Source organism: Panthera tigris, chromosome X, assembly GCF_018350195.1.
Source record: "Panthera tigris isolate Pti1 chromosome X, P.tigris_Pti1_mat1.1, whole genome shotgun sequence".
Taxonomy (NCBI): domain Eukaryota; kingdom Metazoa; phylum Chordata; class Mammalia; order Carnivora; family Felidae; genus Panthera; species Panthera tigris.
Genome location: NC_056677.1, coordinates 55,004,159 through 55,019,336, shown reverse-complemented (window position 1 = coordinate 55,019,336; position 15,178 = coordinate 55,004,159). Strand labels below are relative to the sequence as shown.

At 39.2% G+C, this 15,178-nt stretch overlaps 1 protein-coding gene across 1 annotated transcript in view; it reads left to right on the top strand.

Moving 5' to 3' along the window:
• OPHN1 (oligophrenin 1) overlaps window positions 1-15,178 on the top strand; it is a 564,403-nt gene that overhangs the window by 304,847 nt on the left and 244,378 nt on the right. The window contains exons 9-11 of the mRNA XM_042974015.1: window positions 1,300-1,429; window positions 3,972-4,072; window positions 7,990-8,084. Of these exons, the coding sequence (XP_042829949.1) occupies window positions 1,300-1,429; window positions 3,972-4,072; window positions 7,990-8,084 (326 nt within the window). The remainder of the gene's footprint in view (window positions 1-1,299; window positions 1,430-3,971; window positions 4,073-7,989; window positions 8,085-15,178) is intronic.

The window sequence follows — 15,178 nt, the reverse complement described above, 5'->3', positions numbered from 1 at the left end:
TGTATATAATATATACTTTGTGCCAGACATTTTACAAGACACTGGATATACCATAATAATGCATGTTAGTTTTTCTTTCCTCAGGGTACATGCAGTTTCTTGCATGAAGGAGACATAAACACTGGAACACATCATAATTCCTTGTGATAAGTGTTTCAATAGTGTTACGACCAAAATTTTTAAAGCAGCACAGAAAGTAGAACATTGACTGCCTGGTGCAGTTAGAGAAGGCATCACTGAGATAGTGATTTTGGACTAGTTGTTACATTGCATAAAATTTACAGAGTATTTTTATATGAAATAGGTTGGTAAGTTGTAGTGGACATAAACTTCACTTGGTTGTTTAGGAGGATCTTGACTTAGAGTAGTTTTTTTAAATTTTTTGCTGGGTACTCACCTTCACCAGAATGTGAGAGCCCATGTCTTTGGATTTATAAAATATCCCTATAACCAGGTTAATCATTTGAATCTTCCTCAAAAAAGAAATTGAGAAGTATGAATTTAATAAAACCCCTTGTATCTATGTATATGATGAATTCATTCACAGGATGATCAGTAGAGTAGGCCCAAAAAGATAGGGCAGCCCAGATCACCATTTTGACTGACATAACAATCTTGAGGCTAGATGCTAAGGACCTATCTCTAGTGATTTTCTTACCCATGTTTCAAACAGTGTTTTGCTATTGTGTTTAGTTGTGTAGTTGTACATATATTATTTCTTACCATTAGCTTTTTTTTTCATGAATATGAAAACATAACTTTTCAGTTGATCTATCTTCAAAGAGTACATTGTCATGTATTTTATCCTAATGGCTAGAATTTGATTCAGAGTCAAATAGGCAGTAACTTTACTTGAGGCAAAACGTAAAAGTTGCCATGATAATATTATCTTTGGGAACCTTCTTTATAGTCTCCCTTCTTGTAAAGTGAAAGTCAGTCTGGTGCTCAGAATTCTAAGAGCCCTTGTTTATTGGAGCCTTATGTCATTCCCATTAGAAAATAAAAGTCTCCCACATGTGTTTTATTGTTATATTATTTATGTTTCTGTTTCCCTTTTAGTCTTTAGTACTGTTACACTCCATAAAATTATTTTCTCGTCACTATGCCGTTCAACATTTGTTTTCTGCTGTGTTGTAGCATATAATGAAAACCAAGAAAACTCTGCACTGGATCTCTGACCAATAAATGCTTTTTAATAAGGTGATAATGGTGATAATGATAATGGTGATAATGGTGATATCATAATATCATATCATAATGGTGATAATGATAATAATTATGATGATAATGTCTTAACAGACAAGAAATCATTTCTCCAGTACTCGGGAAGAGATGGAAGAACTTAAGAAAAGGATGAAAGAAGCTCCCCAGACATGCAAACTTCCAGGACAGCCAACCATCGAAGGCTATCTCTATACACAAGAGAAATGTGTGTGGGAATATAGGGATCCCCATTGGGTTTCAGTAGACTGTCACCTACTTGCCACTCTCCAAACTCCAGGAACCTATATTGTTCACAGACCCCTGACAGCTACACCTCTTTGGAGAATAGTCTGGACATAGTGGATTAAAAAAAAAAATGAAGGGGAAGTTGGAGGGGGAGGTTAGGAATTTGTCTTACAAAGGGTCTGGTATGATAAGATTTAAGGTTTTTCTCTGTGATTCAAAATGGGGATTGTTAATTGTTTAATCCTTCTGATGGCTCTGATGGGGGGGAAAAAGTGGTAAGGGAAAAGAGGCAGAAAAATAATATTTATTACACCTGCTATGTGCCAGGCAGGCATGGTGCTAAGTACTTTAAATACACTATTTCATTTGATCATTAAAACCACTTACCATACCCATTTTACTTGAGGCCACTGAGGTTTAGAGAGATCACTAGTTGAAAGTCAGCCAACTATCAAGTAACAGTCCTAAGAGTAAACTCCATTCTGTGAAATGCCAAAACCTATGCTCGTATCACTATACTCTATACTTCTCACTGCCTTAGAAGCACATGGTTGCTCTTAAAGCACTAAACAACAACCATTGTGATTTCAATGGGATGACAGTTGTTCATTGCTGACCAAGGAAAATGAGTTAACTTATCCACTTACTGAATATTGCAGAAGATTCAAGCCTTCCTACCTCCTAAATAACATTATGAAAACCTGCTTATGCTGTTTGCTTTTCCTTATGAACTATGACCCAGTGCTCCCAAAGCCTGTGATTTCAGCCCTGCCCATAATTATTTTACCTGAGAAGTAAGAAGAAGAAGCTACTCAGATGTTACCAGTGGCAAAAAACTACTGCAATTCACAAAACATGGCATTTAAGCATTGATATTATCATGCTTTTCCTCTCTTTGAGAAATTAACTTTTGATATTTTTCAAAGATGTGTTCTTCCACTTTTCAGATGTATCCCTTCAACTCTATATTGCAGTATTTCTCAATCTCAGTGCTATTGACATTTTGGGCTGGGTAATTCTTTGTTTTGTCGGGGAGGGGGGGTGGATCATATACATTTTAGGGTGTTTAGCAGCATCTATGCCCTGTCCTCACTTTATTCTAATAGCACTCCCTAGGTACTACAACCTAAAATGTCTCCAGACGTTGCCAAATGTCCCTTGGGAGGCAAAATTTCCCTTGGTTGAGAACTACTGCTATATTATAAAAGAGGTGGAAATAATGAGTTTGCAATCTTGGCTATAATATCAACTAGCTCCAGTTTTCTAATTTGTCAAATGGATATGATATTGCTACTCAGTTGAATATTTATTGAGCATCCTTTTTTTCCAGACAATGTGCAGTGCACTGGGGGATTTTAAAAACTGAATCAATCTTGATTTTTGCCTTCAAGTTCACAGTCTGAGGAGGAAGATAGACAACTATGTCAAGAATTATAAGGAAATGTGCTGAGCATTGCATTTGGGGCATATATCTAAGGGCTTCAGTGAGGAAGTAATGTTTGAATTAGAACTCGAATTATGAGTGGGAGTTTGATAGGCAAAAAAAGGGGGAAGAAATTTCCATGTATATACCATTGCATGTTACTCAGGCACAGAGGTATGTGAGGATGTAATCTATTTTCAGGTTCTTGGTTTGCCAAGAATAACCCTGGTTTATACCTGTAATCCTTTTGTAATTATTAATGGTGACCCATTCAGTCTTAAATATGTCTTGAAAATTTGGACTAAAAATACATGACCAACTCTTTGTTTGATAACTGAAAGTAATTCAATGAGACAGGACCATAGAGGGTGGCAAAAGACAAAGTAGGAAAGGTAAATATCACATTATGAAGGATTTTGTGGGCCAACCTGAGTTTAAAGATGGTGGAAAAGCCATGCATGATTTATAAGAGAAATGATATACAGATATGTGTTTTAAGAATACTCCTTTAGCTAAAGAGTGGAGAATGCACTAGAAAAGAGTGATCAGAGATAGGGGAAATCAGAGAGAAGACCACTGACATGGTTAATTGTGGAGAAATAGTGAATTTTTGTTTTGTCTGAAATACTTAATAAAACATTAAAAGTAATTCAGCAATAGTGTCCTGAACTAATTCAGGTCTAAAAGGGATGGAGAGGATGAAGCAGCTGGAAGAGAGACATATAAGGAATAGAATGGACAGAACCCAACCACCAGTCAAATGGCAGGTTACAGGGAAAGACGAGCAGAAGATTACAGTTGTATCCAACTCATACAGTAATAGGATAAGTAGTAGAAGCATTCATAGGGGATATGGCAAGGAGAGTGATTTGGAGCAAGCTAGAGCCAATGTGGAAAGTAGTTGATGAGTTTTAGGATCTCCATACGTTCTGTGTGTTGATGGCACTGCAGGGCTGCTGGAGTTCAGGGGAGGGTTAGGGCTGGATCTGAAACACTATGACTATGAAGAGCAGACTGTACACCCTTCCCATCTTAGGAGTGTATTGACCATACTGCCTAAAAATATATTCTGCCAGCTCACTTTTGCCTATCATTGTAGGGGCTTTGGGAATATCCTGGGTCAAATATTACTGCCAGTATGAGAAAGAGACCAAAACGCTCACCATGACACCTATGGAGCAGAAGCCAGGTGCTAAGCAGGTCAGTTCTTTTGTGTGCCATATTTTTTGAAATGCATCTGTGCCTGCATCTCAGAAAAGAGTATACCTTGACTTAGTGCCAAAGAATCAAGTTCATCACTGTCATGTGAATCATGACTCTGTGTGTTCTTCTTGGCCTAAGATTGAATTGGACCAGATACTACTCAGTTGAGTAAAATGATATCTATTATGTCAAGCCTTCTGAAAGTGCCTATACTCTTTAAGATCATTTATTAAATTATTAAAAGTGCCTGTCACATTGTACAAGAAAATTTGCAAGGATATGGATGAATTGGAGGAGGATAGTATTACTTGCTTTTAATAAGTTTCTACTGTAGTATTCCTTTAAATAGCAAGTGTTTAAAATATCATTTTCCAAAATTGCTTTTTTAGATAAATATGTCTGTTTCCTAAAGTTGGAATAATGGAATAAACTATACCCCATATTCTATGTAATGTTCAGATATATTTAAGCAGTCGATGCCTCTTCTTCTGTCCTCCAAACCTTCCCCTATTCCCTAAAATGTCAAGATGAGTTTAACATACTGAGAAGATATTTACCTACCGGAAGAACTTAATCTTATATATTACATACTATACTGTATAATATAATATAAAATATAATATAATATAATATAATATAATATAATGACCACACAGCCAAAAATTTTTATTCTGTCATCTCACTTTTGCCTGTATTTGTAGAGGCTTTGGAAATATACACACACACACACACACACACACACACACACACACTCACTCAAGGGTTTATTAAGATAAAAGCTGATAGACAAACGTTTCATACTCTAAAAGTAGTTTAATGTGTCCTTTAAACTGCCTCCCAAACTGGGTGTTAATGCATGGGTTTTTAAGGATTTCTGTTCTTTACAAATTGTTTAAAAAATGAAACAAGGTCCATTTACTAATGCTGGACCTTGGTGGTATAAGTAGACGCAATTGAGGTAGGCAGAAATTTGGAGAAAAAATGGGCCAATTTTTCTCCACTGCTGCTGGTTTCCATGGAAGATCTCTCTTGTGTTACTTGTCCACAGAAAATTAGAGAGGTCTGAGATTTGGTGGCAGACTCTTGAAAACTGCTTTTTTGTGTCTTTAACCAAAAATTTTGTTCTCTGTTTTGGATGTGTATTGGAGATGAAAATCACCTCTAATGAAGTGTACTAAATGGGATTTCCAGAACCCTCATCCAATGCTTCTGTGTAGGCCAGTTACTCATTCATGATTCCAAAACTCTCCTTAGTTTCCAGTCTGCCAAGGCACCTTTCAGTATGGTTTCAATAAATTTATCTGGTGCACTATCACAGAATTTGTTCCATTTCTGTCAGAATGCAGCTGATGTATCTGACTGGCTAGTACTTATAAGAAGCATTGTCCTGTGGTCTCTTCCTTTTCTTTTTCTACACACATTACTTTCCAGATCCCAGCCTTTAACGTTACTCTCTTAGACAGTAAGCTCATTTAGGCCTTTTCTCTCTTGCTCAGGCACATACTGGAAAGCTCAAGACAGAAGCAGTAGATGCCACTTTCATATCCTCCTAGCAGATGAGTGCAAGCTCTCATTTTAGTTCTTTTTTCCTCGTCCCGTTTCATTAAGAGGCTGCTTGCAAAACTTGCAGTAGTGTTAGCCTAAGCAGTTTTAATATGGGATTCCTTATGGAGTGGGAAGAGGAATTGGGTTCTCTATTTAGAAGGAAAGGGAGGTAAGTAGTAACTTGAATTTCCATAAAATGAAGTTGAAAAAGCTTTCTTCTTTTCAGTTCTGTCGGTTCCTATTACTGGTTTGTGTTTTAGAAAGGTAAATCATACGAGTAAGTGAGACTATAATAACACCATATAATCCACTATTTATTGAATGTCTACTGTGTGCCAGGCACTGAGCTAGACACTTTTTGCCATGTGCCTCATTTATTTTCTCAGCATCCCTGTGAAGTTTTATTAGTTCAGTTTGAAGATAGAGGAATTAACCCTCTTTCTGACTGTGGTACTTGCCAGTGTTCCCTGCTAGTTCAGCCTATCACCTTCCACCTGTGTTGTTCTGTTCACTTTATGAATTATCTTCCTAAATGCTATTTTAGAAGATCCCCATCATTTCCCTGTCAGGCAGTTATGGTAAGAGGAAAGAGTGCTGTATTTTGAGTTTCAAAAACTGGGTTTAAATCTGAGCTCTGTGGCCTAGTAGCTTTTTGACCCCAAGTAAATTGTATAATGTTGCTTAATATAATTTTACTCGTCAGAAAAATGACAAGAATAATACTGTAGTTCATAAAAATTTCTGGAGCAGTAATTCTTCACTAGGTGCTAGAGAGATAAAGATAAATAAAATGTCCATCCCCTTGAGTTCATAGTCAATTGGGGAAAGAAATAATGCAGAAAACACATAGTGAACAGTGTGCGGGATTGGGAAGAATTTTGGAGGAAATGAAAGCTGAACTGCAGTTTGTAGAACAATTAAGAGTTTTTCCAGGCAAAGAATATAGATAAAGTCATTTCAGGTGGAGGAAACATTATTTGCAGTTATGGAGCCACGAAAGACTATGACATATGTGTGAAATGAGAGTACTTATGCATGGATGGGGCATAAAACAGATTGGGGTGGCTAGAAGTAAACCTGAAGTAGTAAGCAGGGTGTAGGCCAAGGAGCCATGATGCTTCTGAACCTGAGGGAGATGAGTTTAAAGAGGGAGGGTCAGTATATGATACTGTTAATTACTCTCCTCTTGAAAGGCTAGTAATGTTTGATCCCCTCAGTACTGGGGTAAGGAAGGCAGATTGAAGGATGAATTCAGGTTGAGTTTTTATAGTGTGGGAGCAGCAAAAAGATAGGCCTGAAAGGGGGTTGAGTGTGCCAGTGAGAAAGAATTCTTTTTTGATCAGCTGGATCAACTCTATGGTCCAGTTTAGAGGGCAGAGTACCTAAACACAGACCTGGCATTTGGGAAGTGTTTCTGACTTGGTGGGAACAAGGTGTTTAGTTAGCATTATCCCCATTTATAGATTGTGAAGTTAAGATTCAGTGACAGAAATGATTTGCCCTGGGTTGCAAGCTACTAAATGGTATAACTGGGATGGACTTCCTAGTTTATTGCTATTTCCACTATCACTATACCGACTCGCGTGACTTTAGGTAAGTCATTTTATCTGAGCTTCAGTTCTTTCTAAGGGTTGTTATGAAGAAAGTTGGTTTGAAGACACCTAGGATAATATGTGGCACATAGTAGGTAATGGATAAATGTTGCTTCTCTTTCCTATACTATGTTGTCTCTATTGAGATAATAGAGGGAAACCGAACAATATGGGACTGGGGGATTTTAATCTGTGAACAGAGTGGATTTCAATGGCCTTATTAAGTGTCCATAAAACTAAGGGGGGCTACACTATTCTTCATGTATGAAATAACAAATGCACTTTGAGAAATAACTCAAATTTGCTTACTCCCTGATCTATCTTTGGAGAGATTGCTTTCGTGATTCCTGTCTTCCTGAAGAGTCTGGAGGTGGGGAATGAAAATGTTTGCCTTCTCTCCTCTATCTGCCAATTTAATGGAAGGAGGGTTTCATAAAGCCACTTCCTACCTTATTTGGTACACTTAATGCCTTTTGGTCAGCCAATTTCTCCAATACTCCCCCTTATGTTAATGTGTAATGAGCTTTCTATTTAATCTACCATGCTTGGAAAAGAATAGTCATCTACCCTGAGCATTTTCTCCTGGTCTCAGCCATTAATTATTAGAGCAGGAAGAAACCATCTGCCGCCTTTCTGCAACTACTGTTCTCAGTGAGACTACACATTGCTCCTGCTGCCCTGACAGATGCCTTCCAAGTGACCCTAAGGATAATTAAGGAGGCAGAAGAAGCCTCTGTGCATTTTTTTTCAAATTGGCTATTAATCCTTCTCTTATAGCAGGGGCCCTTGGACTTAACGCTGAAGTACTGCGTGAGGAGGAAGACAGAGTCTATCGACAAAAGGTTCTGTTTTGATATAGAAACTAATGAAAGGTAAGCTGTGATTGTATGAATTGGCAATGTCCCCATGTGATAGATACTGAGACTGAGTAGATCTTTTATTTTCCTTTGTCATCTCTTATTGATGAAAGTGAGAAAATCTGTTCATGACATCATCGTCTTGGCTCTTCTGGCTGCCATTCGAAGGAATCCCTGTTAGACCTGGCCCAGAGCTGTTTCCCTCTGGGGAAACTTCAATCAGCTTCACCTCACCTACTCTAGGTAGAATAAATCACTCCTAGGATTTAATTTGCTATCAGATATGCAGAGGTCAACTTTTGGTGATGCTGCAAGGACAGCATACAAAAATTCATTTTTTTAATTTTTTTTGTAGTTTGAAGTTTTTATTTAAATTCCAGTTAATTAACATATAGTATAATATTAGTTTCAGGAGTAGAATTTAGTGATTCATCATCACTTATATACAACACCCAGTGCTTAACAAGTACCCTCCTTAATACCCATCACCCAATTAACCCATCCCCTCTGCCCACCTCCCCTCCAGCAACCCTCAGTTTGTTGTCTATAGTTAAGATTCTTGTTTTATGGTTTGCCTCTCTCTTTTCCCCCATCCCATATGTTCATTTGTTTTGTTTCTTATATTCCACATATGAGTGAAATCATGTGGTATTTGTCTTTCAATGACTTATCTTGTTTAGCATAATACAATCTAGCTCCATTCATATTATTGCAGTTAGCAAGATTTCATTCTTTTTGGTGGCTGAGTAATATTTCATTATATGTGTGTGTGTGTGTGTGTGTGTGTGTGTGTGTATAATGTGGTACACACACACACACACACACACACACACACACACCACAACCTCTTTATTCATTTGGGTTCTTTCCATACTTTGGCTATTGTAGATAATGCTGCTATAAAAATTGGGATGCATGTATCCCTTCAAATCTGTATTTTTGTATCCTTTGGGTAAATACCTAGTAGTGCAATTTCTGGGTGATAGGGTAGCTCTATTTTTAACTTTTTGAGGAACTTCCATACTGTTTTCCAGAGTGGCTGCACCAGTTTGCATTCCCACCAACAGGGCAACAGGGTTCCCATTTCTCCACATCCTTCACAACACTTGCTGTTTCCCATGTGGTTAATTTTAGCCATTCCAATAGGTGTGAGGTCATATCTAATTTTGCTTTTGATTAGTATTTCCCTGATGATGAGTGATGTTGAGCATCTTTTCATGTGTCTGTTAGCCATCTGGATGTCTTCTTTAGAAAAATGTCTATTCATGTCTTCTGCCCATTTTTTATTTTTTATTTTATTTATTTATTTATTTTTAATTCTTCAAAAATTCTTCAAAAACTTTATTTTTTTTAATATATAAAAATTATTGTCAAATTGGTTTCCATACAACACCCAGTGCTCATCCCAAAAGGTGCCCTCCTCAATACCCATCACCCACCCTCCCCTCCCTCCCACCCCCCATCAACCCTCAGTTTGTTCTCACTTTTTAACAGTCTCTTATGCTTTGGTTCTCTCCCACTCTAACCTCTTTTTTTTTTCTTCCCCTCCCCCATGGGTTTCTGTTAAGTGTCTCAGGATCCACATAAGAGTGAAACCATATGGTATCTGTCTTTCTCTGTATGGCTTCTTTCATTTAGCATCACACTCTCCACTTCCATCCATGTTGCTACAAAAGGCCATATTTCATTCTTTCTCATTGCCACGTAGTATTCCATTGTGTATATAAACCACAATTTCTTTATCCATTCATCAGTTGATGGACATTTAGGCTCCTTCCATAATTTGGCTATTGTTGAGAGTGCTGCTATAAACATTGGGGTACAAGTGCCCCTAAGCATCAGTACTCCTGTATCCCTTGGATAAATTCCTAGCAGTGCTATTGCTGGGTCATAGGGTAGGTCTATTTTTAATTTTCTGAGGAACCTCCACACTGCTTTCCAGAGCGGCTGCACCAATTTGCATTCCCACCAACAGTGCAAGAGGGTTCCCGTTTCTCCACATCCTCTCCAGCATCTATGTCTCCTGATTTGTTCATTTTGGCCACTCTGACTGGCGTGAGGTGATATCTGAGTGTGGTTTTGATTTGTATTTCCCTGATAAGGAGCGACGTTGAACATCTTTTCATGTGCCTCTTGGCCATTCGGATGTCTTCTTTAGAGAAGTGTCTATTCATGTTTTTTGCCCATTTCTTCACTGGGTTATTTGTTTTTCGGGTGTGGAGTTTGGTGAGCTCTTTATAGATTTTGGAGACTAGCCCTTTGTCTAATATGTCATTTGCAAATATCTTTTCCCATTCCGTTGGTTGCCTTTTAGTTTTGTTGGTTGTTTCCTTTGCTGTGCAGAAGCTTTTTATCTTCATAAGGTCCCAGTAATTCACTTTTGCTTTTAATTCCCTTGCCTTTGGGGATGTGTCGAGTAAGAGATTGCTACGGCTGAGGTCAGAGAGGTCTTTTACTGCTTTCTCCTCTAGGGTTTTGACGGTTTCCTGTCTCACATTCAGGTCCTTTATCCATTTTGAGTTTATTTTTGTGAATGATGTGAGAAAGTGGTCTAGTTTCAACCTTCTGCATGGTGCTGTCCAGTTCTCCCAGCACCATTTGTTAAAGAGACTGTCTTTTTCCATTGGATGTTCTTTCCTGCTTTGTCAAAGATGAGTTGGCCATACGTTTGTGGGTCTAGTTCTGGGGTTTCTATTCTATTTCATTGGTCTATGTGTCTGTTTTTGTGCCAATACCATGCTGTCTTGATGATTACAGCTTTGTAGTAGAGGCTAAAGTCCGGGATTGTGATGCCTCCTGCTTTGGTCTTCTTCTTCAAAATTACTTTGGATATTCGGGGCCTTTTGTGGTTCCATATGAATTTTAGGATTGCTTGTTCTAGTTTTGAGAAGAATGCTGGTGCAATTTTGATTGGGATTGCATTGAATGTGTAGATATCTTTGGGTAGTATTGACATTTTGACAATATTAATTCTTCCAATCCATGAACAGGGAGTGTCTTCCCATTTCTTTATATCTTCTTCAATTTCCTTCATAAGCCTTCTATAGTTTTCAGCATACAGATCTTTTACATCTTTGGTTAGGTTTATTCCTAGGTATTTTATGCTTCTTGGTGCAATTGTGAATGGGATCAGTTTCTTTATTTGTCTTTCTGTTGCTTCATTGTTAGTGTATAAGAATGCAACTGATTTCTGTACATTGATTTTGCTGAATTCATGTATCAGTCCTAGCAGACTTTTGGTGGAGTCTATCGGATTTTCCATGTATAATATCATGTCATCTACAAAAAGCGAAAGCTTGACTTCATCTTTGCCAATTTGGATGCCTTTGATTTCCTTTTGTTGTCTGATTGCTGAAGCTAGAACTTCCAGCACTATGTTAAACAACAGCGGTGAGAGTGGGCATCTCTGTCGTGTTCCTGATCTCAGGGAAAAAGCTCTCAGTTTTTCCCCATTGAGGATGATGTTAGCTGTGGGCTTTTCATAAATGGCTTTTATGATCTTTAAGTATGTTCCTTCTATCCCGACTTTCTCAAGGGTTTTTATTAAGAAAGGGTGCTGGATTTTGTCAAAGGCCTTTTCTGCATCGATTGACAGGATCATATGGTTCTTCTCTTTTTTTTTGTTAATGTGATGTATCACGTTGATCGATTTGCGAATGTTGAACCAGCCCTGCATCCCAGGAATGAATCCCACTTGATCATGGTGAATAATTCTTTTTATATGCTGTTGAATTCGATTTGCTAGTCTCTTATTAAGAATTTTTGCATCCATATTCATCAGGGATATTGGCCTGTAGTTCTCTTTTTTTACTGGGTCTCTGTCTGGTTTAGGAATCAAAGTAATACTGGCTTCATAGAATGAGTCTGGAAGTTTTCCTTCCCTTTCTATTTCTTGGAATAGCTTGAGAAGGATAGGTATTATCTCTGCTTTAAATGTCTGGTAGAACTCCCCTGGGAAGCCATCTGGTCCTGGACTCTTATTTGTTGGGAGATTTTTGATAACCGATTCAATTTCTTCGCTGGTTATGGGTCTGTTCAAGCTTTCTATTTCCTCCTGATTGAGTTTTGGAAGAGTGTGGGTGTTTAGGAATTTGTCCATTTCTTCCAGGTTGTCCAATTTGTTGGCATATAATTTTTCATAGTATTCCCTGATAATTGTTTGTATCTCTGAGGGATTGGTTGTAATAATCCCATTTTCATTCATGATTTTATCTATTTGGGTCCTCTCCCTTTTCTTTTTGAGAAGCCTGGCTAGAGGTTTGTCAATTTTGTTTATTTTTTCAAAAAACCAACTCTTGGTTTTGTTGATCTGCTCTACAGTTTTTTTAGATTCTATATTGTTTATTTCTGCTCTGATCTTTATTATTTCTCTTCTTCTGCTGGGTTTAGGCTGCCTTTGCTGATCTGCTTCTATTTCCTTTAGGTGTGCTGTTAGATTTTGTATTTGGGATTTTTCTTGTTTCTTGAGAGGCCTGGATTGCAATGTATTTTCCTCTCAGGACTGCCTTCGCTGCATCCCAAAGCGTTTGGATTGTTGTATTTTCATTTTCGTTTGTTTCCATATATTTTTTAATTTTTTCTCTAATTGCCTGGTTGACCCACTCATTCGTTAGTAGGGTGTTCTTTAACCTCCATGCTTTTGGAGGTTTTCCAGACTTTTTCCTGTGGTTGCTTTCAAGCTTCATAGCATTGTGGTCTGAAAGTATGCATGGTATAATTTCAATTCTTATAAACTTATGAAGGGCTGTTTTGTGACCCAGTATATGATCTATCTTGGAGAATGTTCCATGTGCACTCGAGTAGAAAGTATATTCTGTTTTTTGGGATGCAGAGTTCTAAATAGATCTGTCAAGTCCATCTGATCCAATGTATCATTCAGGGCCCTTGTTTCTTTATTGACCGTGTGTCTAGATGATCTAACCATTTCTGTAAGTGGGGTGTTAAAGTCCCCTGCAATTACCACATTCTTATCAATAAGGTTGCTTATGTTTATGAGTAATTGTTTTATATATCTGGGGGCTCCGGTATTCGGCGCATAGACATTTATAATTGTTAGCTCTTCCTGATGGATAGACCCTGTAATTATTATATAATGCCCTTCTTCATCTCTTGTTACAGCCTTTAATTTAAAGTCTAGTTTGTCTGATATAAGTATGGCTACTCCAGCTTTCTTTTGGCTTCCAGTAGCATGGTAAATAGTTCTCCATCCCCTCACTCTCAATCTAAAGGTGTCCTCAGATCTAAAATGAGTCTCTTGTAGACAGAAAATAGATGGGTCTTGTTTTTTTATCCATTCTGATACCCTATGTCTTTTGGTTGGCGCATTTAATCCATTTACATTCAGTGTTATTATAGAAAGACACGGGTTTAGTGTCATTGTGATGTCTGTATGTTTTATGCTTGCAGTGATGTCTCTGGTACTTTGTCTCACAGGATCCCCCTTAGGATCTCTTATAGGGCTGGTTTAGTGGGACAAATTCCTTCAGTTTTTGTTTGTTTGGGAAGAACTTTATCTCTCCTTCTATTCTAAATGACAGACTTGCTGGATAAAGGATTTTCAGCTGCATATTTTTTCTGTTTAGCACACTGAAGATATCGTGCCAATCTTTTCTGGCCTGCCAAGTTTCAAAAGAGAGATCAGTCACGAGTCTTATAGGTCTCCTTTTATTTGTGAGGGCACGTTTATCCCTTGCTGCTTTCAGAATTTTCTCTTTATCCTTGTATTTTGCCAGTTTCACTATGATATGTCGTGCAGAAGATTGATTCAAGTTACGTCTGAAGGGAGTTCTCTGTGCCTCTTGGATTTCAATGCCTTTTCCTTCCCCAGTTCAGGGAAGTTCTCAGCTATAATTTCTTCAAGTACCCCTTCAGCACCTTTGCCTCTCTCTTCCTCCTCTGGGATACCAATTATGCATATATTATTTCTTTTTAGTGTATCACTTAGTTCTCTAATTTTTCCCTCATACTCCTGGATTTTTTTATCTCTCTTTCTCTCAGCTTCCTCTTTTTCCATAACTTCATCTTCTAGTTCACCTATTCTCTCCTCTGCCTCTTCAATCCGAGCCGTCATCGTTTCCATTTTGTTTTGCATTTCGTTTAAAGCGCTTTTCAGCTCCTCGTGACTGTTCCTTAGTCCCTTGATCTCTGTGGCAAGAGATTCTCTGCTGTCCTCTATACTGTTTTCAAGCCCAGCGATTAATTTGATGACTATTATTCTAAATTCACTTTCTGTTATATTATTTAAATCCTTTTTGATCAGTTCATTAGCTGTTGTTATTTCCTGGAGATTCTTCTGAGGGGAATTCTTCCGTTTGGTCATTTTGGATAGTCCCTGGAGTGGTGAGGACCTGCAGGGCACTTCCCCTGTGCTGTGGTGTATAACTGGAGTTGGTGGGCGGGGCCGCAGTCCGACCTGATGTCTGCCCCCAGCCCACTGCTGGGGCCACAGTCAGACTGGTGTGTGCCTTCTCTTCCCCTCTCCTAGGAGCGGGATTCACTGTGGGGTGGCATGGCCTGTCTGGGCTACTTGCACACTGCCAGGCTTGTGGTGCTGGGGATCTGGCGTATTAGCTGGGGTGGGTAGGCAAGGTGCACGGGGGTAGGAGGGGCAGGCTTAGCTCGCTTCTCCTTAGGTGATCCACTTCAGGAGGGGCCCTGTGGCAGCGGGAGGGAGTCAGATCTGCTGCCGGAGGTTTGGCTCCGCAGAAGCCCTGAGTTGGGTGTTTGTGCAGAGCGAGCAAGTTCCCTGGCAGGAACTGGTTCCCTTTGGGATTTTGGCTGGGGGATGGGCGGGGGAGATGGCGCTGGTGAGCGCCTTTGTTCCCCACCAAACTGAGCTCTGTCGTCCAGGGTCTCAGCAGCTCTCCCTCCCTTTGTCCTCCAGCCTTCCCGCTTTCTGAGCAGAGCTGTTAACTTATGACCTCCCAGACGCTAAGTCGGGCTTGCTGTCGGAACACAGTCCGTCAGGCCCCTCCGCTTTTGCCTGCCAGACTCAGGGACTCTGCTTGGCTGGCGAGCCGCCCCTCTGCCCCGGCTCCCTCCCGCCAGTCCGTGGAGCGCGCACCGCCTCGCCACCCTTCCTACCCTCTTCCATGCGCCTCTCGTCTGCG